This window comes from Heterocephalus glaber, unplaced genomic scaffold, assembly GCF_053883595.1.
Source record: "Heterocephalus glaber isolate CG9 unplaced genomic scaffold, H.glaber_assembly_v1.0 deba00001442, whole genome shotgun sequence".
Taxonomy (NCBI): Eukaryota; Metazoa; Chordata; class Mammalia; order Rodentia; family Bathyergidae; genus Heterocephalus; species Heterocephalus glaber.
Genome location: NW_028258296.1, coordinates 22,605,001 through 22,632,158, shown reverse-complemented (window position 1 = coordinate 22,632,158; position 27,158 = coordinate 22,605,001). Strand labels below are relative to the sequence as shown.

The following is a 27,158-nucleotide window of genomic DNA, read 5'->3' as shown; positions in this document are numbered from 1 at the left end:
ATCAAATGACTTCCAAAGCTCTTCAAATGAATCCAAAAAGTACCTAGGGAGTGGTGAAAAAGAAAGACCCTTTGTCAGGAATCTTCTTCCTCACTAGAGTTGTTACTCTTGAGTACATCCTACCAAGGACTTGAGAGGAGGATTTTGAGTGCCAGGAACTTGATGGATTGGAGAAATATGGTTTCTTTTATTACAAGGCTAAATAGACCACAGAACTAATTTCCTATTGATTAGTCTGGATAAGTGACACTCCAATCCGTGGATACTCTTTTATATTATTTCTGTGCCCTAGAATTCCACCTCTTGATGGAACTATCCTTGCAAACGATGGAATGGACACAAGTACACATTTACAGGGACCAAGTGTTCTCTCAAAGAAGGTCTCAGAATAGCTTCAAGAAATCCAGAAACTCTGAACTCATCTGAAAATTCCCTATCTCAACACACCACAAAGAACTTCATGCTCTCTGAGTGTCCTAGCCACCCCAAACATTAAAATCTTAAAATACCTTCTTCTCAGAACAATTTAAGCAAACACTAAATCCTTCCAAATTCCTATAATTCTCATTGCTGCTTGCCCTTTCACAAAGTAAGCGCAAATGCCCATAAAACTCAGGCCAAAACTCACTTTCTGCTAGCAGAATTAGAAATCCATTTTACCCTGTTATGAATAACACGAAAGAACAAAGAGGGAATGCTTTCAAGCCATGGTCTTCTGTGAGCTGATGCAGGTATCTTGCTTACCTAGCCCAGCTGCTCTGGGCTGTCTTTCCCAGGTCAGTGCCACAAGCTCACTCTGAAGTCAGCATATTGCAACTACTCTACTGTAATGTTGTCATCAGATGTAAGTTGGCTGTCTGCCCTGAGACTATTGCTTTAGCCCTGACTGACACATTCTTGGGGCAAAGTATATAATAAAGAAATTCCAACATTCTAGGAGTTTCTTTCAGTAGCAAAGTCAATTACAAGAGCAATTGGGGAAAATCAGTGGTACATGGAGTGAAAAGGAAAAATGGAAACAGTTCATGAAAACCAGAAGCTCATAGCTGGGTAGAAAAAAGAGTATCCATTCTCCTAGTTGCCTGGATTCAGATTGAAAAGATTAGCCCAGATGGTTCCAGTCCAGCCTAGTCCACATTCAGTAGTATTTAACATTAGGCTAACCAACTGGCAGATGCGTCTGGTTCATCACTGTGGTGACCACTGGAAATCCTTTAAGTAAGCCATGGTTGCTCCAAGATTCTCCCCTTCTTGTTCTCCTGATGCTCCAGATTTTGCTTCTTTGGACTTCTGTGATTATTAATTGAAGAAGAATTATTTTTAATTGAGAAGTTAATTTGCACATCCTTAATATGTAGAAATGGCCCTGAAAAATGCCATCCCTTCTGATCCTTGGCTGAGACCATCCTTCTAATGATCATTCACACTCTACCTCTACTTTTCTCCCCATCTGCATCTGCCTAGGGGCACCCAGTTTTTTAATACAATCCACCCCACTACCATCACCAGGATAGACTGAAAGATTTAAATAGCTAACGGACTAAAATGGTTTCACAAGAGTTATTTAAAATTAATTAATTAATTATATGTATATAATTACAAAGTATTTCATACACGTAAACAAAATAAATGATGTGATAAAAACTTACAAAAAAAATCACACTCTTACCTTTTACCTCCTCATGTCCAACCCCTCTGCCCACAGGTAACCATTTTTATTAATTTTTATTGATCTGTTTTATAATATTTTGGTGTTTATCTTTTTAATTCTGGTGAGCCTATTTCTTTCTGATCAACTTTAATAATAATTATACACTCCCTTATATGATGATATTTTATTCCCTTATACAGCCTCTTCCTACTTTATCTACTTTCTTCTTTCAATTGTTTATACTTATAGCTTAAGTTTTCTTTTCTTTTTTTGGTACCGGGGATCAAACTTAGGACCTTGCACTGGCAAGGCCGGCAGTGGAACAACTGAGCTAAATCCCCAGCCCTGCTTAGGTCCTCTTATTGGTTACATTTGTAATGTTAAATAGTATATCCAACATCTATTTCTTGCTTCAGGAAATTTATGTATGTTAAATAAGTACATTGTGGTTCTTATCTTTCCTTCTTCTGCTGTGCTCCTAATCTACATCTCAGCATCTGTTAACTTCATTTATACAGTTACACTGTCAAAATTGATAACATTTATGTTCTTTCTTGTAATCATAATTAAGTCTTCTATGGGTTTGACTCTAAAAATTAGTAATCTATTAATCTAAAATAGTTTCTATGTTTATTAAATAAATATTTTTATGTATGGGCCAATCTTTGTCTCCTGAGACATCCACCCAGGTATTCCCTAATTTCTGCTCCCATCTAAACAGCTTGTTTCTTAGCTTTCACTAGCTCTTGCCTCCAGCTCTCCAGTCTTCTCTTACAGATTAAATTTATTTCCTATATCTCATGCCTTCTTTCATGGTGTTTTCCATTTTATGGGGCTTTACAGCTAATTATTTTCTTCAGAAGTCTAACATATAATACTTTACATATCTGATATGTTTTACCTATTTAAGTGCCGGTTGGGCTGGGTATAAAATTCTGTGATCAAAATCACTTTCCCTCAGAATAGCAAAGGCATTGCTTCACTGTCTTCTAGCATCCAATGTTGCTAATAAGAAGTCAAAAGCCATTTTGACTTTGGCCCCCCAGAAAGTAACTTGCTTTTTCCCCTCTATAGAATCTCTCAGGGGTTTCTCTTGCTGCTTGATTCCCTATGGTTTCATAGACATATGTCTAGGTACAGATAAAAGCTGGTTGTAGGGCACTTAAATAGAAATATCTGCTTTTTTCTATCTTCCCTGGAGAAAGTTAAGAAGCAGAAGCCACATTTTGGCTTCTGAAACTCACATTGATATTAGGGAAGTAATAAATTATAAATGCATGTTAACATGTCTTTCTCAGATCTGAGAAATTGAACTTAGAATGTGGAGTTCAAATATTTATAACCAAGTTAATAAACACATCCTCTTGGGACAATGTCAAAATCACTAATTTTATAATTTAAATAAAAAGGCCCTCAAAGGCTATAAAAGTGGAAATTACCCATTCCTCATTCATGAGGTAAAAGAAAAAGGCTACATCAGGAGGAAAACTAATGCCTCAATTTTCAGTGTTTTGTTAGATTTACCAAAAACTCAAAAACATTTGAATGTATTTTAAGAGACTAATAAATATAATTAAGAGAGTTTAAGGAAGACAAAATTTAAAGAAGTGCCTCCTTGGGTAAGATTTCATAAGTACCTTGTCATATAATAAATGAACCTTGGTTTTAAAACATACAGTTCTGAAGAGCAATTTTAGCTCTGCTGTTTTCTAATTATATGAAAATTACTTAAGCAAATTATTTCAACTCAATGAATGTTACTTTTCTTCCTTACCTAGCCTTAACGCTATTGGTTAAACATTAAGGCTCGAAGAGTTATGAATGTTCTGTATCCAGTGTACCATGACAAGGTACAAAGGATGCATTTCTAAATGTAACAAGATGTAAAATTGCGAGTTTGGACTGATTCACCAAGACACAATTGATGCTGCATTCCAAAGGAAGTGCTAGACCATATGCATAATTTCCAAAAAGAGAAACACAGAGGAACCAGTTGCATAATCCTTGCAATCTATAACTCACACTGAAGATATTAAAGGGTCCAGAAGAGGAAATTAAGGAAGCATTTTGTGGGAAGGATAATAGAAAAAGGCCTTTGGGATTTGAGGACTCCCATCCTCTTAAGGAAGCTCAGTGGTGCTCTTGAGAACTTCATATGTATCTTCAGGCTCAGGGAACAAGACACCAGTGCCTAAATTATATCTAAAGAATTTTTAACTTGTCTTTGGAAACAAAGTAATAGACTACATTTAGGAAGTAGCAACTCACAAGGTTAATGACTACTAAGAACTTGACCTAGAAGGCTCAAGATCATTTGAACAGGGATCTAAGAGGGTAGCTTCATAGACTAAGGACACACATAACAACTGTCTTCTAATCAAAATGCTACTGCCCTGAACTATATCACACTTATTCATCCAATTTCTGTGTTAAGTCTATATTTTAATCCTGCCCAGAGAGAACTTTGTGATTCTACATGCACAATACATCTACAGAAGTTCTAAATTATCATTTAAAACTAGAACTGGTATGTACTAAACTGTCTCCCCAAAATTAGTATGTTGAGCCTCTAATCTCTGTGACCATATTTGTAGTTAGGGCTTTTAGGAGGTAATTAATGTTAAATGAGGTCATAAGTGTGGGAGAGATGTTTCTTTCTCTCTGCCATGTGATTACCCAGGAAGAAGATGGCCAGAAGCCAGGAAGGAAGCCCTTACCAAACTTCAACCATGCTGGAATTCTGACCTTGCAATTCTAGCCTTCAGAACTAGGAGAAAATTAAGTTCTATTTTTTAAGCCACTTGATCTATAGTATTTGATTGTGGCAGCCCATGCTGACTAATACAGTAGCTAATATTTACTGAGAGCATTCTATGTGCCAGGCACCAACTAACTCAAACAGCACAAGGAAGTGGGTATTACTATAGCTGTCCCCATTTTGCAAGATAAAACTGAGGCACACAAAGGGTAACTCATTCACAGATTCATAGATAAGAAGTGGCAAAGTGAGGCTTCAACTGGAAGCCTCTGAAGCCTGAGCTCTTAACCATTGTGATAGCCCTTCTCTGAGGGCTTGGCAAGGATAGTTCCCAAGAAATAGCCCCTTTCTTCATTGAGTCTTCAAGGCTTCAGAAGAATTTGTGCTGATTGCCAGACCTACAAAAGATATAAAAAGCAAAACTCATACAATTACTTTTCAAAATGAAGATAGAGTAAGAATGCAGTAGAGGAGGAAATGAACAATACCATAGTTGGTGTCTAAAACTGGCCATTCATCAAGATGTGTCAACAACACCAAACTTAAATTTGATGAGTTCAATATTTTCAAGACTAGCAGAACTTCCTGTGACCTGTATAATTGAGCAGAACTTCTTGGTTAAGATGGGCCTGGGGCTGAACTTCAGTTCTCAAGGCTAAATTTCTTCATTCCACAGTTCTTCCAGGTCACTGTCAAAACCACTAGTAATTTTACACTGCAGTGATCTGTGCCTTTTCCTGGCCTGAGGATAAATAGAAAACTTAACAGTTCTGAGAGCTGTTGACACCATGTACTCAGAAACACAATCAGAAAATGTGAAAGGAAACCCTTAAAGGATGTGAATGAAGGATGTGGACATTCACACATGTAGGTTCCCTGCATGGTGCTGGCTTTGTGCCCCAGCCCTAAAGCCGTAAAAGTGAGCAGATCAGAGAGGGAGTGGGCACCATCAGAGGTCTTAACAGAATGCAGATGGAGTAAGCACTCATGGAAAACTTCTCTGGACGACCATTCTCTGGTAGTCACAGAATTCCAGGGTGCTCTAGAAGAAATACTACAAGGGATGCTTGGTGGAGAAATAGAAAATCCAGTTCTTTACAACTATAACACATACAACTGCTCTTCTATTTGACAAAAATACCTTGATGTATTAAAAACAATAAATAAGCACAAGGTCCTGAGTTTGATCCCCAGTACCAATAAATAAACAAACAAAGAAACAAACAAGAAGTCATTTTCCTCTTCAAGTATGTAGTCCACCCTACCTAAGCTTACATACTTAAAGAAAAACTAAGGAGATGGAATGTGTTTTTGGAAACCTGTAACAATGCCCTTAATCTGGTCACAGAAGGGGACATTTGACAGGACAGATAGAGTATCTTATGATCTCTGTAAGTGTGAGCAATATGGAAAAGTTAGGGAAGGGGAAGGGGTGACTGGTAGTAGAAAGAAAGGAAAACATGAATCCCTGCTCTGAAATGTGCACAAGACAGATGCCTCAGGGAGAGCTTAGATCTAAATGCCACCATGGCCCTGGGTCCTGATCCCATAGCCAGAGCAACATCGCCAGAGCCTTCACTTTAAGAACAATGGAAGACATCGATTTTAGTCTTTCTTCTCACAAATGCATGAGTCTCGTAATGTTTCTCTTCTTATTTGCCAGGGATAGATGCAGACAGCTTCATTCTCAATTTAATTACTATTCCCTCAACATAAATGGCATTCTTTCATTCAGTGCCTCTTGCTCACTCACTCATAAACACTGGGCACTGACGTAGGTACAGGAGACTCACAGATAATTAAGCCAGTGTCCTAGTTCATGAAAAAATGAGAAACATAAAATGTGTTATATGTGAAGGCAATAGCAGAAAATGGCACGTGATGTAGTGGCTCCAGAGAAGACAAAGGGATTAAATAGAAGGGACAGGATTCAAGACCCAAGGTATTCTAGTAAACAATGACCTCAAAAAAGAACAGGAAGGGTCTAAAGCTTTTCCTTTATTGAAGGACTTTGTACATCCCCTCAGAACCCTCATCCTGCTGTTGATAAAGGGTTTCCTCCAAGCCCTGGGATTTAGATGCAATGTGAGTCTCAGGAACAGGAAAAGGAGCAGCTTAAGTTGGTTTGTAGAGTTGAATAAATTGAAAAGTGGGACCACAAGCGATGGCTTTTGACAAGTCCTCGTGTTCTACTGAAGGGTAGGGGAACACTGCTGGGTGCGAAGTAACAATACTCACTCCAGAGGTGGAGATGCTGCCTGCAAGAAAGTCTGGGCTTGGTAGTGGATGCCCTGAGCTCTGCTCAAAGCACGCAGAGCCATGGAGAGGACTTCCCTGCAGCAAGTGAAAAGGGATGATTAAGAGGCAGCATGAGTTTTATGGATCCTGTCCTAGATTTATGCTTTCCAAAGATAATGACAATGAAGGAAATGACAAATGAGCTATGATATTCCTATAAAAACGCTTCCGTCCTCTCTCACCTGCTTTTCTTTTCCTATTCTCTTTCTTGTCTCCAAACTCATTTCTCTACCTCTTCAATGATTCAAACACCTTTCCTTGTAAAGACAATCTGAAAATAATCCTGGGCTACCTGAAGCCTGTCTCCCTTGCTAATGAGGAGACAGATTTCAGTTGACATAAGCCATTTTTAACATGGAGTATTTGATGGTTCTGTGTTTTGTTCTGATGATTGTTAGCTCTTTTGGTTCATGTGGTGTTGGAAATAAATCACATCTAACCTCTTTTGTACTAAAATTAACTGTCTCCTTGGACTGATTATCTTGCCCTTGGTCTCTGAGGAGTTGCACCCACAGGATCTCCAACGTGCCTGGAAGCACAAGAAGCTTGCAGAATTTACATGTCCAGAGAGTGCAACTGGCTTTCCTAGGCTTTGGTTGAGAGGGCTTAGCTTCTCCTAAAAACAACAGTTGTACTTTAGCAAAGTTCAGAAACCAAAGAAGGAAACAGAATCCTTTCCCCATAAATGGGAAGCAAAGGCATTGGTGGAACAGACAACTAGGGCATTTTAGTTTGAATATGTCCATTCTTTTACCAAAGAGATTTAATTTTTTCAGGCAACATGTAGTTGGCTCTCTGTATCTAGGGGTTCAACAACCACTCCTTCAGCCAAGCTCAGATCAAAAATATTCCAGGGGAAAAAACTGCATCTGTACTAAACATGTACAGACTTTTTGTTGTTATTATTCCCTAAACAATACTGTATAGCAACTATTTACATAGCATTTGCATTGTATTGGGTATTATAAGTAATACAGAGGTGATTTAAAGTATGCAGAAGGTTGTATATAAGTTATATGCAAATACTATGTCATTTATTATAAAGCATTTGAGCATCCGCAGATTTTGGTATAGGGTGGGATCCTGGAACTGATCCCCCATGAATACAGAGATATAACTGGGTTATAATTTCCTTTTGGAACTTGTTGACTATATTTTTCTGGTGAAATTGTTTACCCTGAAGATGGAAGAGTTAGCACAATTGAAGAACAAAATAGCAATAAAATCTTAATCATTTTTAAGATACAATACTTTGCCACAATTTAAGGCATGGGCAAATGTTCTTTTTTAGAGATTAGGAAAGGAGATCATCAGAAAGAGAGAGAAATAGTGTGATGGGCTCAACAGGGGAGGAACTGGTGTATTCAGTGGAATGGGGTGGGGGTAGTGTCAACATCTGAGCAGCTGGTCCATCCCTTATTTCATGTCCTGACAAAATAATAAAACCAGTGTACCCTGCTGACTCCTAATATTGTCCCCCACCCTTTTGGAAGTAAAGATGATCATATGCTGACTTAAAATTGTTTAATTGTTCTCTTCCCATTTCCCATGCCACTTAGAAGCTTTATCAATCTCTTGGATTTCTCCCCAATTTATTCTTTCTCTCTCTCTCTCTCTCTCTCCTCCTTTCCTCTCCCTTTCCCTCTGTTCAATTCGCTAGTTCTAAATGTGGACTTTGAAATTTAACTCAATATTGTTAAAATCTGAAGACCATTAAAAATTCTTTTGTTTCCTTTCTTATTTTCTGATTCCTAATAGGTCTATTGTATGTGTGTGTAAATATATACACATACGTTGAAGGCCTGAGCATCAACTGTCACCCTACCCAGCCTGCACAGTATTCTGAGTCAGCACTGTCTTCATCCCAAGCCTCTCCAGCTGCAAAAGCCATAGATTCGCCTCTTCAGCTCTGCAGCAAATCTCTCAGCTGCTCTTCTATGATTCCATCATTTCACCTAGATGGTAAGGGATCTATCCACGAGGTAGCCTCACATTCCAACAGAAGCCTCTGCTCCGGCCATGTTTGTCTTCAAAAGACATCAAGCCCATTTCTGCCCCATGTCTTTATTCATGCTGTGTCCTTCACTTTGAGTGGCTCATTCTCTCTGTGTATTTAGTTTTTCCCATTTATCATTATTTAGTTCAAGATTCATCTCATCTGTGCAGCCTTTGGAGCCACCTCAGTTCATAGGTGTTTCTCCCTCCCCTAGGCCTCTAGGGCAATTAGAGTCTGCAACAGTCATCTGGCATTAATCATTTACCCTGTTGTATCACCATTAATCCAGCAGACATTTTTGAGCACTTACTGTCTCCCCTATGTCAGTCGCTGTGACACTTGCTAATCATAAAAGGATAAGTAAGAGATAAGAAGTTTGAAGATAAAAAGATGGGGAAAGCTGAAACAAGTAAGTCCAAGAAAAGAAAAAAAAAAAGAAAGATGAGAGAGATGTAAAGATATCTTGCATGACTGGAAGAAGAACCAGCTATTACCCCTCAGCCTCAAACCTACTCTGTTATCCTTTACTTGTGATGCCAGGCTGGTGTTCTGCAAGTGTCATTGTGCTTTGCCAGCTGGCTTCCTGTAAGGTTCTGTTAATAGAGAGCACCAGAGGACGCTCTCCCGAGCACCACCATCCTCACCAGCGGATGGAGAAGGAAGACAGGACTTGTCCCTTCCTAACTGCTACCTGTTTACTTCCTGTGGAAAGTAAACAGTCTGTGGTTTCTGAGACAGTCAGAACATAGTACTTCTTCACTCTGTAAGTAGCAGTTCCTTCTGGAAGAAGCAGCTCAATTCAGTTTGCAGTTTTTCCAACTTGTAGAACAAGCATCACAGGATCCAATCCCCATTCTGAGACTCCTCTATGTGTCAGCCAGCACCTTCTCCTCAGAGTCTGGGTCCAGGCCTTTTTCTCATTCAGAGGTACCAACACAGCCAACCTTCTCCTCAGAGGTCTGACCTTCACCTCCATGGGGCTCCTCCTTTAAGCCTCTAAGTCTTAATGATTATAATCTCTTGTCTTTGTTCCCTAAATCCTAAGGGTGATAGATGCTTCCTACTTTCAAGATAACTCAGAATCTCTTTTATACCCTTTCAGTTACCTAGGTAACACCTTTTTACATTAAATTCCCAGTTCAATAGCTGGTATGCCTTCTATTTCCTGACTGGACCCTAACTACTACAGAAAAAAATCAGTACAAGGGCATAGATTAAAATAATGCAAAGTAGCATCACTAATAAGCTAATAGATAGGTTGAATATTCAAACAACACAAAAAAAGAAAGCAAAGGAAAATAAGAACAATATAATCCAGAGGGGAAAAACTAAATCTAGTGATGTCATTAATTATGTCAAATATTTTTTGGTTTTTGGTTTTTGGTTTTTTTTGGTACCGGGGATTGAACTCGGGTCCTTGCGCTTATAAGGCAGGCAGCAGAACCACTGAGCTGAATCCCTGGCCCAATTATATCAAATATTAATGGACTAAATGACCTAATAAAAATACAGAAATTTGGAGAACATATTTTAAATGCAAGACTTCATAATATTCTGTCTATAAGAAATACACTTTAAGTATGATGACACAGTAAATGGTCGGGGAAAAATCCCAAGCTATTATGCAAACAGCAGAGAGGTCAGAGTGGCCATATTAATAACAGGTAAAATAGACTTGAAGGTAGAGAATACTACCAAAGATGAATACAGGCACAATGATTAAAGAGCAAATTTATCAGAAAGATATGACAATGATAACATTGAATGTATCTAATAACAGAACCTCAAAAGATATGAAGTGAAAATTGATAGAATTAAGAGGAGAAATACATAATTCTACAATCCCAGTAGGAAATTTAAATACCACTGCTTCAACAATTCATAAAACTAGATTTTTTTTTTGCAGTGTTAGGAATCAAACCCAAGGCCTAATGTAGACTAGACAAGTGCTTTACCACTGAGCTTCCCTCTTAGCCCAAACAAAATTTCCAAAATCACTGAATATATAAAGAATTTGAATAACATTATCAGTGTAACCTAATTGCTATTTATAGATATTTACAGAATCCTACATCCAATCATTTCTTTTCAAGTGAAACAGTATGTTCACCAAGATAAAATATGTGATAGGCTATAAAACAAGTCCAAAAAACTAAAAGAATCGAAAACTGTGATAATAGGAAAGGTGTATACAATTGATAGGATATTTGAACTAAGCCTCACGAAGTGAAATGGTAACAACAACACCAGTACCAGTGTTACCAACCTTCCTCCCCAACTGTCTCACTTCCCCAAAACATACTAATCCCAAAGTGCATTACTACGAAAATTCAAAATACCAGAGATATAGAATTAAGAAGCTGTTATGGTTTAGATCTAGAATATCCCCCCAAATCTCATGTGTTGAGAAGGGAGTTTTGGAAGGTGATTAGCTTCTGGAGTGCTACACTCATCAATGGATTCATCTGATGAGTTCATAGCCAAATATGCCATCAGAAGATGTGGTCTGGACAGAAGAGCCAGGTCATGGAGCATGACTTGGAAGGGTCTGTCTCCCTCTCCAGCTTCTCCCTTCCTTCTTTGCTTCTAGGCCACCTTGGGTTGAGTACTTTTTCCTCCCCTATCCCCTCTGGAATCCTATTTCTGCCTTGGAGCCAGCCGTTGTAGCTTGTATCTAGATGGCCCCCCAAAGCCCCATGCAGTCCTTTTTGAAGGTAGCTGAATCTGGAATGTGTGATGCTGGGATGAAGGGCGTGTGATTACTAAACCACTACATGTGAGTGATTGGCTTGGTACTGTCCTGATCCTGGTCATCTGGATGGGATAAAAGGGGCAGAAAGATGCTGTTAAGGTCCCTTGTTGCTTTTGCTGCCTCCGCCACCGTGAACTGTTGCCCCTCGGCCACCCTGCCTTGCAGCCAGCCGATTATGGACTGAAACCTCTATCTGTAAGCCAAATAAACCTTTTCCCTTTTAACTTTGGGTGTTGGGTATTTTGTCTCAGCAATGGGAAAGTACGAAGACAGAAGAAGATCACAAAAACTTCCAGGCAAGGAAAATTAGGCCCTTTACAAAGAAAACAACCCAACTGACATCAGACTCATCAAGACCAATACCAGATATTGGAAGGATGGAAACTTTCTATTTTCAGCTTTTTATCCTGTGGAGATAAAATAAAGACATTTTAGACATGAAAAGTGAAAACATTATAATGTTTTAGAAAGTTATGAAAAAGTATATATTAACCAAACAAGAAATAAACCAAGAGAAAAAAAGACATGAAATCCAGAAAATAGACCCAGAGAGAAGTAAAAGTAACATATAATGACACTTGTGCAATTTCTCAGAAAGAAAGGAAGTCTATACTGAAGCAGGAGAGAAGAAACTTCCATAGAAAATTAAAGCTACTCAATATGAGTCCATGGACAAACTCTTTTATTGTGATATGGTAGAGATATTGGAATATTTGGAAAATTTATCCTAAGTGTATAGAAAAAGGAAACATAAAAATCAGGTAACTGTTAACTCCAGGAGAACTAGAAGGCAAGACAAAGAAGGAAGCATGGTTATTAAACAGTATTCAGCTCATCATTGAGCCACATTTGAATGTGTATAACAAACAAAAATGGTCTCTTTAAACAAATATGTTGAAGGGAAAAAAGATGGTATAGAAGAGTTAAATTTTTATCTATTGTGGCAAAAATATGGCCATGCATTGCTTAATGATGGAAATATCCATCATTAAGTGATTTCCTTGTGTGAACATCACAGAGTGTACTACACAAACATAGATGATATAGGGCCACTTGGTGCGGCCCCTTGATGTGATCAAGAGACAAGGTGGCCAGGTAAGGCAATGCACACTTGCAGTCTTAGGTTTTCGACAGATTGAGGCAAGAGGATTACATGTTCTACCTCAACGTGGGCAACTTAGCAACTTAGGGAGATCCTGTATCCAAACAAAAATTGTTTTAAAAGGGCTGGGGATGTATCTTGGTGCAAAGTCCCTGGATGCAGTACTACGAAAAAGAGGGGGATAGGAGGTAAACATGAGGTATATGAAGCTGCTGCTGGAATAACATGGCACACTGTTTTACAGTAAACTGCTTTTTAATAAGTAAAAGGAGTACCCTCTAAAATAACAGTGAAAAGGATAGTATAGTAAATACATACACAGTGCCATAGGCATTTATTATCACTATCACATATTATGTGCTAAACATAATTGTCTGTGCTATGCCTTTATAAGACTGACAGCACAGTAGCTTTGTTTATACCACCATCACCACAAACACATGGGGAATGCACTGCAATACAGCTTTGCAATGGTTACAACAGCACTAGGTGATGGGAATTTTTTAGTTCCATTATAATCTTATAGAACCATTGTTGTATATGCAGCCCATTGCTGACTGAAATGCTGGTATGCAATGCATGACTGTACAATAAAATATTCCTAAAATTTACCAGTTAAAAAATAAGAATATTATTTAAATTAAATGAGTTAATAGGATTTATAACAGTGAGTGTTTCATAGTAATCAGTATCAGCTATTACTAGAAATCTAAAGTTAACCATCAAGGGAAAGAGAAGAATTGTGAGTAACTATTTGAGGCAGAGAACTCAAGATGAGGACAAAAGCTATTCTGGTTCATTATAAGCTTTTTAGTGCTACATTACTTCTAAAATAGTATGCATGTATTGTTTTTATAAAAATAAAACTTAATAATAAAACAACTATATTATAGAATAAAAAATAAACAACAATTTCAAGGCATTGTAAATAAGGAAGCAAAAAGTAACATAAGTGCAATGAGTATAAATTTTAAGGAGCAAAGTACTTATTATAAAAAGACATATTAAGGCCCTTCATATACTATTAGTGGAATTTTTAAAATTTACAGTCATACTTAAAAACAGGAACATACTCCATAATCAAACAAAACCAAACCAGGAATGTCTCCCTCAAAAGAGATATTGAAAAAAAAGAGAAATTGATATGAAACCAGAGTGTTAAATAAAAATTAAAGCTGAGTATCTAATGGAGAACATGGGCATAAACCACCCATATGAAATTAGAAGTAGTGATAGTGATTCAAAGCCATTAATGGCTCCCAAAATATATCTCTATCCATCAGCCCAAGATTACGGTCAAGAGAAGTCACCTACCCATGAATAGGGGTAAGCAATCAGTTCTTGTGATAGACTAGGACCCCAGTCTACACCACTATCAAGAAAATAGCCTAGAATTGTGCCATTTCTTTAGGGTGATAGGCCCAACAAAGCCATAGTTATAAGCCTTAGTAAGAAACAGGCTATAAAGCTTAGGCAGGAGGAACTATGAAACCACTTCCATAAGGAGGACAACAGGAGAACAAGAAGATGAATTCACAAACAAAATCATGATGAATATTTTCAAAAATCCGTAAAAAGAAGAAAGCATTGACAAAGCAAAAAACTGAAATCAAACACAAGAAAATTGAAATATTTGAACTTTTATATAGTATATTAAATAAGAATATTTAATAGTATATAAATTTAATATATAAATTAGTATATAAATTTAATAGTATATTAAATAAGAATATATATTAATAAGAATATTAAAATAGCTTTTTAAATTAAAGAAATCAAAGAAGGAAGAAAGTCTATAAAATAACACCAGGACATAGGAAAATTAAAATCTTCTTAAAACTATAAAATATTTAAGAAAAAAAAAGTTTATGGGTTAAAAAAAAGGCTAAACTCAAATGAACTAGCACAAAGGACTAAATATTACCCAAAGTATGTTTTTAAAAAGATGAAAATCTGAGGGAAAAAAGAAAGAAAAGTTGGAGGCACAGAAAAATGATTAAAAGAAAGGTTAGAGACCCAGGGAAATGAAAGAAGTTCTAACTTGTATCTGTTAGGTAGTAGTTTCATTAGCACATTAGTGGTAGCTCCGTTCATGAACTTGATTCTTTCCATGATTCTCACCACAAACCAAGTTGGAGGCAAATCAAATAAAATTCAATGTATATGTTCATGTTGACCTTATGAGGAAATTTGATTCGGTTCTTGTCCAGTTTGGTTTGTGACCAAAACTGTGGGAAAAACTGAGTTCATGAACCAAGGTGCCACTGTACTAGAGAGAATTTTAGGGGAAGAAGGCAGTGTAAAGAGATAGTAACTGGAAATTTTCTAAAATTAAAGAAAACTATGAGTTAGGAAAATGAAAACGCCCACCAAATGCCAAGAAGTGCAAACTTTATAAAAACCCACACCTACATACATCATAGTGCAAGTTTCCAATATCACAGTTAAAATGAAACTAAAAGAATCAAGGAAAAAAAACACTGTGAAGGCAATGACAATCATATTGGCAACAGACTTCTTCTTAGAAACAATGGCAATAAGAAGTTTATGGAATAATTTTCAAAGCACCAAGGAAAAATTCTGTGAGTCTAAAATTCTACACAAACTACCAGTCCACAGATTAGTTTTAGGAAATTATTGACCACATGTTCTTTCCTTCAAACAAAGCAAAACAAAAAGTTACTAAGTAGGTATTCAATAAAGAAAAAAATTAACCTTGAAGGAAGGAACAAATATGTAGGAAAAAGAAATCTATAAAACATGTTAATAAATCTAAATGAGCATTGATTATAAATAATATTACAAATAATTCCTGTATTAAAAACAAGGTGGGACTCTAATACCAGATAATTATAATATAGGATAATGTATGCTCATTCAGATAAAGGCTAACCCTTCAAGTTAGATAATAATAGAAGTACTGATTAAACTTTATTTTACTGGAAAACTATAAATTCAAATTATATAAGTTAAAACTCTAAGAAAAAAGTCATTAAAAGAATCAAAACAGTAGGTATAAGTTCTAAACAAATAAGTGGAGAGAAAAGGAAGAAATAAAATTCAATCAACCTTATACATAGTATAAGAAAAACAGAAAAAGAAAAAAAAGGCATGGCAAATAGAAAACACAAAATAAATATCAGAAATAGTCTTAATAAATGTAAATAAACATTCTAATTGTACTTTAAGAAAGAAACCAGGTCAGGATTTCTAAGACAGTTTGAACTATTAAGGAATATGGTTGAAAACAGCAAAGGAAAAGAGATACTCCTCAGTAGAAAGACTCAATAGTCACTTTTCTTACAATAATGTAATAAAAAGAGTGAAGAAGCAGGACTAGATTAAGACTTGAGGGTTAGGATGATCTCATTAAAGATTTTAAGTCAAGAGTTAATAGAAATACATTGAAGATAGCTGAAATAAAGGGCAGTCTGTAAGTGATACAGGAACAAACTCTGAAGAGACTATCAGACTGGCCAATGGACAGTCAATAGATTAGCTAACTGGGATTCTAGAATCAAGTGTCTGCCTTTTTTTTTTTGCTTAAATTCTTTTATTGGTACATTTTAGGTACACAATATGTTTACATTTATGATTGGGTGCTTGTACCTGTTCTTGATGTATCTTGGGTCTTACTTTTTCCCCATTACCTGTGCGCCCTTCACCCCCTCCACCCTTCCCTATTTACAAAGACTTTGTTTCCATTTTTTTCTTTTCTCATAATTTTTCCTTTCCCTTCTTTCCTTTCCCCTTCCCCTCCCACTTCCCCTACCCCTTTGGATCTTTTCTTCCTATTTCAAATTGTCAATTATTTGTTTTAATCGTTTGAATCTTTATTTACACTTTCAGTTTCTCACACTAGAGAAACTATTCGGTATTTACACGTGTGTCCTATTTATTCTACTTAAGAGTATGGCCTCAATGCGCAGCCATTTAGCTATAAATGTCTCTAGTTTCTCATTCTTTATGGCTGAGCAGTACTCCATTTTATTAAAAAAAAAACACACAGCTTCTTTATCCAGTTTCTAATTGATGGGCACTTGAAGTGTCTGTCTTTTGTTCAAATAGCTCTGGTAAGTCTGAATCAAGGAATGGGTTACATCCTGAATAACAGTTTCCCAGAGCACATTAGCTATGCCCACCAAACCTGTCTCTTATAAACAGGAATAGACTAAAATAACGTATTACTAAGAAATGTGAATGGAGGCTTAGTAGAGGTGACAAAAGGACAATACTAAGAATTCAACTTACAATGAAATGTAATAAGTGGTAAGTAGAATTAATAGCCAAGTTGGAACACAATTTTCTCTAGCCAGTAAAAGAAATGGATGAAGCTGAAGACTGGAAGTGAGAGAGATCACAAACCCAAGGGTTGTTACATGGGTAGAGTGGAGAATAAAGCCCCAGAAGGGGCATGTGAACTACAGAATTAGACAAGTCAAGAAATGGAGTCTCCCTGAGGCTTGTAGAAGCAGTCTTTGAGGGGCAGGAAGAAAGGATAGTATGGAAATGTACAAGATGGTGACTAGGAAACAGGAATGTCACTGCTGGAGGCTTCAAAGGAAGATCGGTTCTGGATGTAACCAGAAGAAAAAGTTTGTCCAGGTGGAATAGAATTAAAGCTTTTAGAGCAAAAGAAGCCAAAGGGCTGTACGTATCAGTGGTCACCAGAGACCACCGGAGAGGAGTTCTTGCTGAGAGGTCAGGGAAAATAATCTCACCAGAGGTCATGGGAATGGTGAGAACCAGGAGACGACTGAGCCATACCAGCTTCTCGAGCCCAAGACATGTTAATAAGAATTAACAGCCTACCTAAAATTCATCAATTGATTCTGTCACTTACATAATGAAATTCTAACTACTCAGTACATCCTTTATGTTCCTTGATCTCCACTTCATCTCCCACCACTCAGCCACCCAGGCCTTTCACTTTTCTACTGAACTACCTTCTTCCATCTGTCTGCACGTACATTAGCTCCTCAACTTGAAATTTCCTTTCCCTACATTTTTACCCAGCTGACTCTGACTTAGTTCTCAGAGTGAAGCTCGAGTCCTCTCCTCCATAAATCCTTCCCTGGGTTTCCAGCCAGAGTTGCATGCCATTCCCCTTCCCACTTCCCATCTTGCCTCTGCTGTACTCTAAGATCCTCTGCCACAGCAGTGACCACACTGCCACAAAGCTCCTCGAGGGCAGCCACTGTGTGTTACCTATTTCAGTGTGCCAATACCCAGTAGGGTTCCTAATACAAAGCAACTTCTCAATATGTATTTTTCAGGTATATGCATGAATTTCAAGAGGGTTGAAGTAACTTTTGTCATCACATTCCATAAAGATGGAAAATTAAATAACAAAGAAGAACAAATCTCTCCACATGACATTTCATAAAAATGAGAATGAGTATGGTGTACCGTGAGCTGTTAGGAGGGGGTGGGCGGCAGGAATATGGCCTAAGAGACTGAGATGAAACAAGACAGAAAAGAAGGCACTAGATGTGTTTGTTCCATGCCTGTGATTCAAGATTACAGGGATAAGAGAGACAAGGAACTGAGAGGCCACCAGCATTTGGCTGTTCACCAAACATTATCTCATGTCATCTGCACAGTAAATCTTGAGATGGAAATTTGCATCTCCATTTTACTGGAAATCCAGCAACAGGGTTCACAGAAGAGTTTCAGTGGAAAATCATGATAATTCCGTGGAAATTCCTTCTCTGGTGTAGTGAGATCAGCTGATTATGTCAAGCGTGAGCTTCCTTCAGCAGAAAGTTTATTCAAAGCCCAACATGAGCAAAGGGCACTACATTTTGGTTCTCTTCTTATGCCCCGTAGCACTTAGTGTATGTTTTAGACTTGTGAGGACCAGGTATGTATTTGTTGATTGCGTGAATGAGTTGGTGAATTAGTGAAAGATGAATTCCATTAAGCATAAAGATAGGGCCATCTAAGTACTTAACATGAATTATTTTATTTAATTTTTACAATATCTCTGATTATTCTCCATTTTACAGATGATTAAAGTGAAGCTAAGAAAGCCTTAAAAATTGAAACAAGGTCATGCAACTTGCAAAATGACAGAGCAAAAATTTCCCCCAGGCCTTTCTGCCTCTGCCTCTGCTCTGTCTTAACCATTCGGCTACATTGCCTCTCAATTAATGGGTTCCTTTGAACTAAGGGATTTCTCTGGAAATCTCAGTGTGCTCATGTGAAGATAGATGATGGTTCCTGATGGTCCAGCTCTATGAAAAGAAAGCATGAAATGTGGGGAGCTGTCGGTGATTAGTTCAAAATGCAGCAAATTTAAAAATACACTGGCTTCACTCTTAGGTGTTTGTCCAGCAGGGGTGGAACAACTTTAATTAGTGTAACAGGACAATAGGAATTAAATTGGCTTGGTCATAAGATTTTTGTAAGATGACACGGATGGTATTACTATCCAACTTCAAAGATTTGGAAAGATGTTCCTGCTAACACTGGAGAATAGAAACCTGTTTTTCATCAACTAGGCTGGCCTGACAAATTAAGTCTGTGGAGTCATTAGATTAAGATAAGAGCTTATCTTCTAGGTTGACATTTATTCGGAGGTTTTTATACTGCTCAGCTAGTAATTAGTGCTGTTGAATTTTTAACACTGCTTTGTCCAGTCATTCAAAAATTCTAGAGGTATATTTGCATCTCCCATGTATGTTTTTTGTTATTAAAAATAGAAGAATACAAGTGAATTACTTTAGAAGATTTGAGCAATTCTTCCAAAAATTATCCTGTAGCAAAACATGGAGTTTAACGACTTACTTGCAAAAGAAAGGAGGTGTTCTCCCAAATTGATAGATGTTGACTCAGGAATTGTCTTTACTATGAGATCTACAATTTATTTTAAGGCATACATATTATAGGTTTATTATGTTCCAGTAGAATTATTTAAACTATGATCATACGCAATAATGGTTTCCTGCTGTTTCACATCTCCAGTTCAACAAATATACTGTAGATCCAGACAATAGCTCAAAGGTGTGTGTGTGAGTGTGTGTGTGCGTCTTTTCCTCTAGTTCCTTTTCTATGGCTGGTGAGACTGTGAAAAGTCTTGTTTTTCCAGTTTTCTTGCAGTTATAATAACAACTTGATTGCTATAAGATAAACTAATATATTAAGCTTACACATGTGTGGTGACAGTCTGTCAAACAAACAATGCTCACATTTTTAAGATTCTTGGCTTGCAAAATTCAAATTTCTATGTTGAAATACTAATTAATAATCAGATGGGTAAGAGCCCCTGTTTTAAGAAAGTTCATTACTTAGTTAAGGTTACATCTTTTTCATATTACCATCACATCATTTATTTTGTCCAAAGTGTGGACATCACTCATCACTCAACATATTGCATTGGCCACTTATAAAAAATGTGGCAGAGAGAATTCTGCAGAGACAAGTGAAAGATCTGACTCTACAAGCACACATTAACATCACCCAAAAGGAAGCCTCAAAGAAAACTCTACATACTTAAGATAAGGAGTTTGGAAGGCAGATTCTCTTTCATTAAAACTTGACCTTTGTAGTTTTGTAGTTAACAGGCCTAAGTTGGAGTTACTTGCTAACCAGCCTGTGTGCAGCGAGTATCGAAGCTCTTGTCACGTGTGCACACTGACCAAGGTGAATTGTCCCACAAAACACACAAAATTCTTCACGTTTGTTATGAAACATGATCAGCCTTTCTCTCTTTTTTTTTTTTTTTGGTGCCGGGGATTGAACTCCAGTCCTTGTGCTTTCGCAGCAGGCAGCAAAACCCCTGAGCGAAATCCCCAGCCAGCCTTTCTCAATATCCCAAGTAAATTCCACTCCACCCTTGGCATCTCTGTACTGTGGCATAGTGAAAAGAAAAGGCTCTAGTTGACCACTTCAACAAGTCATTGAATCTCAGTCTCCTTGCCTGAAAAATAAGAGGTTTGTTCAGGATAACCTTTAAATACACACTCAGATTCCTAAATCTCAAATCTGTGATCTAATCCCCAAAGCAGAACTGTTAAGAAGTCTGAGTGGGCTAAGAAAATTATAATGGAAGAATATACCACTGAGTTTAGTTTCATCTGACGAATTTGCAGAATTAAGTTTGAAATAGCACAGCAATTCTGAAATTACATGATTATACTTTGTCATAGAAGACAGGTCAGAGTGTATTTGTTGAATGAATGAATGAATGAAGACATAACAGGGAATACTGGGATTTGGAGTCAGACATGCTTAATTTCAGTTCTCTGAACCTACTTCTCTATCAGTGAATCTAGCATAATAACTAGCCCAATGACTTGTTGGCAAAATAAACAAAAAGGTACATGAGCATACAGTAGGTGCTCAAAAACAACATGTGTTTTTGTTTCCTTTCCCCTTGGGGTTAATTTTTTTTGTTTTGTTTTGTTTTTTTCACTCTCTGGTTCCACATAAATTAAATGGTAAAAATGTTACCATTCAGCTATTACCAACCACTACCAACATACTTGGTGTGATTATTATCTTTTCATAGGTATTGAAAAAGGAAGAGAAGAGAAAGAGCACAAAGCTTCTGCCTCCCCCTGGGTAATCAGGCCCAGGAAGGTAGGCGGCATTCAGTATGTTTACAATGTACTCCATCTCAGTACTCAGCCTTCATTAACTCATCCACCCCCACCCCCAGCTTTCTGAAGAGCAACATGTAATTAGAGCACTAACGAGGTCATTTAGCAGAAACCATGGGTAGGGAGTAATGAATGTGCTATCAGGCTCGGAGAACAGCTTGGGCAAAAATCCAAACAGTCCATGTTCAACTCTGATGAGAGGACCCAAACTTGGAAAATGAGCTTGGAAAAGGTTAATAATAGGACACTAAAATGAAAGCCTCCTCTCTGAGATACCCCAAGCAATGTCTGTGCGCAACCCTTCAGGGCTGGTCTGTGCAGATAGTGTCTCCCGGTAATGAGAAGTTCCATGGCACTTTGTACTTAGCAACTGTGATTTGGGTGCTTCAGGATCATTCCTGGGGACACAAAACCTGGAAGGAACTTCAGAGATTATCTATTCAATCTCCCCCTTTTTAGAGATGAATTTAGAGCATTCCTGCAAGCTGAACTAGCTCCAGAGGCCAAGTAGAAGAGAACCAAGGCCTCCAGATGACCAAGAAGGTGTTGCAGTCCCTAGCCCTTGCTGTCCCCTCACCCCTAAGGATGACATTTAGGAGAACTGTTGGACAGTGTACAGTGAGACTTTAAATGGGTCCAGTTTTCCTCGGACCACAGCTAAAGTAATTAATTAGGTCTCAGAAATAAATCCATCCACCAGCTTGCATTTGGAATTAGCACTCTTAATTGAGTCACAATTGCTAACATTACTGTGGATTTCAACTATACAGAAGAGGAACTGGAGGAAGCAAAACCAAAAGAAACAAAGCCTCCAAACCCCTGGCCCTGCTAGGTGCCACCCTGCTCCATCCCACGGCTTCCAGCTCACTGAATTGCTGCCTGGACCTGTACACGTACCACAGTCTGCTGGTGAGTAGGACAAATAATGGGCCACAACCTGTATCACTCTTTTATTTATAGTTTATAGATGTCATCAGAATGAATAAAGTAAAAAGTAATGTAAAGTGTTTTCTCACTGTGCTTTTTATCCAGTTAATAGATACTAAATGTACAACTGTGATGATGTGGAAGTGTCCATGAAGATTTTTTGATGATTAAAAAAACAGATTTCTCTAGTTAAAAATGTGAGAAACTTGTAGTTTCTTTTCTCCAGATATTAGAAATGTAGCCCTATATATTTGTTTTCTATAGTATTATTTAAAAAAAAACAATTCTGTTACTAAGTAGAACTTAATCACTATTGATACTTCAAGTATTAAAATTCACAAGATGGATTCCTTTCAGGAGACACTTCCATTTCAACAAGCATTTATTACGCTCTTGCCACATACCTAACACTAAAAGGGTGTTTGTGATAACAGAAGGCACAGTCTGTAGTTTGTCTTGAGAAACTGGCCATTCATTTGGGCAGCTCCGACACACCTACACAATTATTGAAGAACAGATACAACAGATTATATAAAAGCTTCTATGATTTTCTTCCTTCCCTATGTGTGTGTGTGTGTGTGTGTGTGTGTGGTCCAAGGGATCAAATCTAGGGCCTTCACGCTGAGCTACATCACCACCCCGCTTTTATCATTATTATTATTTTTTTTATTCTGAGAAGGGTCTCACAAAGTCACTGAGTTACCCTGGCTAGGCTTGAACTTGCAAGCCTCTTGCCTCAGACTCCCAGAGAACATCCACCACCATGCCTGGCTCTTCCTTAAAAAATTTTTTTTTTTTAATGTAAATGATAACTGAAAAGTGTGCCTCTGGAACCAGGAGGCATTCATTTGCTCTTTTGCTGTGTAGTGTTTCCCTGGGGACCCTCTGCTTTGGATGCCTCCCCCACACAACTGGGTTCCCCCAAGGGTCACCCCCAGGAGCCATGTTTTTGCCAAGGGCCTACTCCTGTTCCTTAGGTGACCTATATTCTTCACACATAGCACCTCCACACATGCACCTCCACACATGCTCTTTGTTCTCCTGGAGTCAAGAGGAAACTGGGAGAAAATCTGCCTGAGAGGAGATGGTAAGTCTCAATGGCATGGTACAGTACCATAAGGAATGGAAGGATGATGACTGTGCCTCAGGACGGGGCCTGGAAGGGCACTTCTTGTTCCCTTAACACAGTCTTCCTTGTTTGATTTTGAAAACAATGTCATGATAGGAGAAAACTCCTCAAAGCTCTAGATTATCAACTAATTCAGGTGTGGCTATACAACTCTGCAGAGCAAGTTTTCATGGCCCTAGATGCTGTCCAGTGGCCTCTCTCTGCCACCTCTCCTCATTGTGGGAGAACTCAGACAGAATCCGATAATATCTGGCAATGTGGGAGACAGTGGGCTGGAATGGAGCTCAGATTCTGGGGATCTGAACTGAGGTTCAAATTCCATCGTGGTGTAGCCTTGGGCAAGTTGCTTAACCTCTTTGAACCTCAACCTCCTTTCTGGAAAAATGGAGATGCTAGTGACACTGAGCATATAAGATTAAACAGGATGAAAGATATGACACCCAATAGGTGGTTGGTGCGTTCTTGTTTTTATGTTTTCAGAGCAAAATTCCAACACTCGTCTTTCAGGAGCGAAAAATAAAAGAAGCCACTGTGCCAGCGTGCAACAGCTGGTGCTAGGAACGGATGTAACCACATCAGGGAGGGAGCCTCCCAGCCTCAGAGTCAAGTGTACATTATGGATACAGCAATTTGCATCTTGTCAAATGTTCCCTAACATTTTGCAAAAATTCCCCAAATGTCAAATTAGTGACTAATCTGTACAGTGCTGCAGATCTTGTTATCCTCTGACTGATTCATAACATATTTTGGGTGTCCCAGCCACAAGTCCAAGTAAATGTTAGTAAATAAGGAAAAATCATATCTCCCCTCACCAACTCTGATAAATCAGTACCAGCTTACACTTGCAAAGAAAGAACATAAACCTCGAAGCAAGGAAGTCTTGGAGTTGATTAAGCTGTCCCCAAGTCAAAACCTACCTACCTGGCATTCACTATGTGCCCAGTCCTGTGACAGGCCAGGGTACAAGAATGGAGCTATGCATCTCAATCACTGATCTCGTGCCAGCCATGTGGCTTTATACATGTTTCCTTAGATAGTCTTCTCAAAGATCTTTTTCAAAACTTATTTAGCAAATACTGGCATGAGCATCTACTTTTTGGGAGAACCCCTTCATACAAGTAAGTGTAAAATGCTCTATAAGCCTCCTCAACCCAATGAATACCCCCATTTTGCAGATGAGAAAACTGAGGCTCAGAGAGGTGAAGTCACTTGCCTAAAGCCACATTGTTAGTAAGTGGTAAAGTTAAGGTAGGACCCAGACAGTCTGGCTCCAGAGTCTGTATGTTAACCATTAAATACTGCTTTATGGAAAGCAGATGCCATAATTATTCCCATTTTACAGATAAGGAAAACAAGGCTCAGAGAGGTTAAGTAGCCCCACTCAGGATATTCACAGTTGCTGGGTGGTGGCAGAGCTGGGGTTTAAAATGAGGGCTGTCTGTTTATACAACCCAAGACCACAGGGTTATAACACATACAAAGGCTAAAAACAAGTCATTTCTAGTGTGGCTGGCCACGCATCGAAAAAGAGAGAGATCATAGGAAGACCATCACAATAAACATCAAAGGTCTCTACTCATACCTTCATTAGTGGTCATAGCCTCACCACATGACTCTGAACTGAGAGACTTTTCCCAAATCTGGACCAAAGGCTAACCTCAGAAATGCCCTTTCTGTTTTGCTTTTGCTTTTTGTTTTGCTAACTTGGAGAAAACGGAAACAAAGCCAAGATGCTGAAGCTACAAGATACATATTTATATGCTTTCTTTATGGTGTGTGCTTAAACCTTGTTTTTTTCACTCTTTTTTATGTTTCAAAAACTGTTAAGAAGAAGAGCAACAAGAAGGTATGAGGGGACAGAAGGATGGGAAGGTGGTGGCCGGTAGATTATGCACAGCACAGTGATTTCCAGAAGAGGTTTTCCACGGGCTCTGGCTCCTCTGTGTCCCTCCAGGGCGTTCTGAAGGGAACAGGACAGTCTCAGTCTTACATGTCACACTTACATTAGCGCTATAGTGATGATTCTGGGAAAATAAATGGCTTTAGGAGCTGGAAAATACTAGGGCCCGGGTAGTTTCACTGTAAATTCTTGCACTCCAGGCAGAAGCATTGGAAAATCTAGTTTACTGGGATCTACTGCAACATAGGACCCTAAAGTTCTTATCTTGGCCCCGCCCTCAATACCCACTGGCACTGGTGGAGCCTGGGAGTGTTTATCTAAGACCACGGGATCAAAAAAAAAGGTAGCTTCTATCTTTCTACTACTCCCTTTCTATCTCTGGCATTCAAAGGGTGAAAGTCAGAGAAATCCATACCTCCTGGACTCTCTTCACGGATCCCCCCCATACAGGTGACCCCTAAGCCTGATTGCTTACACCCTCAACCACTTTCAAACCAACCAAGTCTCCATTCCCATGGCTCCCACCCTGCCCCAAGTCACCATGATTTCTCCCCTCATTACTGTCACAATCCTAGCTTATCTCTCTGCTTCCAGTCTTGCATGCTTTAATCACCATCCACATAGCAGCCACAGCAGAAAACTGACTGTGTCAACAGAAACCCATTGCCCTTGGGGTTAAATCCAATCTTCTCAACTTGGTTTATGGGGCTTTTTCTGTGATCTGACCCTAGTCTTCTCTTTGGTTTCACTCCTCCCATCCTTGTTCCCAGCTGCACTCCGTGTCTGCAGCTCCCTCAGCGCAGGCCCTGCTGCTTCACCATCTCGCTCCTCCCCGTTCTTCCAGTTTAGCTGCCATCCTCTCTTCCAGTCCTGCACTCCTGGTTCTTCAGCCCAGCCGAGGGCCAGCATGGTCGAGACATGCTGAGCCCCCGCCTAAAGACCACTCACTGAACAGATCAACAGGGAAGTTGAGTGAGCTTTGAAGACCATAAATCAGAGCACATCATTCACTTCTAAAAACTCTACAATTTTCATTTAGAACAAAATGTAAATTGCTTACCACCTATAAGACCTTACTAAGCTGGCCCCTGACTACTCTTCCAACTTCTTCCCACACAATGCTCTCCAGTCATAATGGCCTTGTTTTTCCGCCTCCCTCCCTAAATATATCACATTGGTCCACAACCTCAGGGCCTTTGCATTGCCGCACCCTCTGGAACACCTTTTCATATTGCTTACGTTTTAGCTCAAAGTCACTTAGAGAATTCTTCCTGACAATACCCCAAAATAGGTTTTATCACCTGTATTGAAAATATTGCTGGCTAAAATTACCTTGTTCCTTTTTTACTGAGTTGTTGATTGTGACCCTGTAAGTTCCATAGGAGCAGGACTGTCTCTACCTTATTCACAGCTGTTCCTCCAGTACCTAGAACAGCATTTGACACCAGCAGATGTTTAGCAAATATTTATTGAGGAATAAGTGAGTGAATGAATGAGTAAAGTGAGCTAAAATGGAAATGTGGAGCATGGAACGTGGAGTGCCTTAAAAATATATTCCTATTTTTGCTTTTTTGCATGAGTTTCTTTCAGAAATTGTAAGTTCCTCTAGAGGATTAGCACTGAGAGGTCACTGTGTTGCCCCACAAAGATGCCTAAAATGTAGGTAGTATAATTCTTCACGATAGAAGCATAGAGGTAAGACCATAAAACCTTTAAAACTGGAAGAAGTTTCCAATATCTTTATAGTCCAATCTGTGCACTTGGTGATACAATGAAGTCCAAGAGAGCTAGAGCGACTCACCCAGAATGTTGCCAATACCCAGGCCCATGTCAGGAGACAGCTCAAGTCCCCAGTCTGGTCCTGCCTCCACATTTTGCTGCCCGTTTTCATGCTCAGCAGCAATCTATAAAAGAGCCTGGAACAACGCAGTCCGCTTGGTTTCTGGGTCTGTAGGAAACTCTTCCTTAAGTAGGTATTATTCTTTTATTTTTCATGTTCTGGTTATTACTTCTGCTTCTCAAATCACCCCTAAGACATGGAG

At 38.6% G+C, this 27,158-nt stretch overlaps 1 protein-coding gene across 2 annotated transcripts in view; it reads right to left on the bottom strand.

Moving 5' to 3' along the window:
• Positions 1-1,139: 1,139 nt before the first annotated feature.
• The window catches only part of Lmo4 (LIM domain only 4), a 55,809-nt gene continuing 29,790 nt past the window's right edge, over positions 1,140-27,158 (bottom strand). Inside the window, exon 5 of one of the 2 annotated variants that reach the window (XM_087213037.1) lies at positions 1,140-1,290. In XM_087213037.1, the coding sequence (XP_087069163.1) occupies positions 1,189-1,290 (102 nt within the window). In that variant the 3' untranslated portion in view covers positions 1,140-1,188. The remainder of the gene's footprint in view (positions 1,291-27,158) is intronic. The other variant, XM_087213036.1, reaches the window with a different exon arrangement.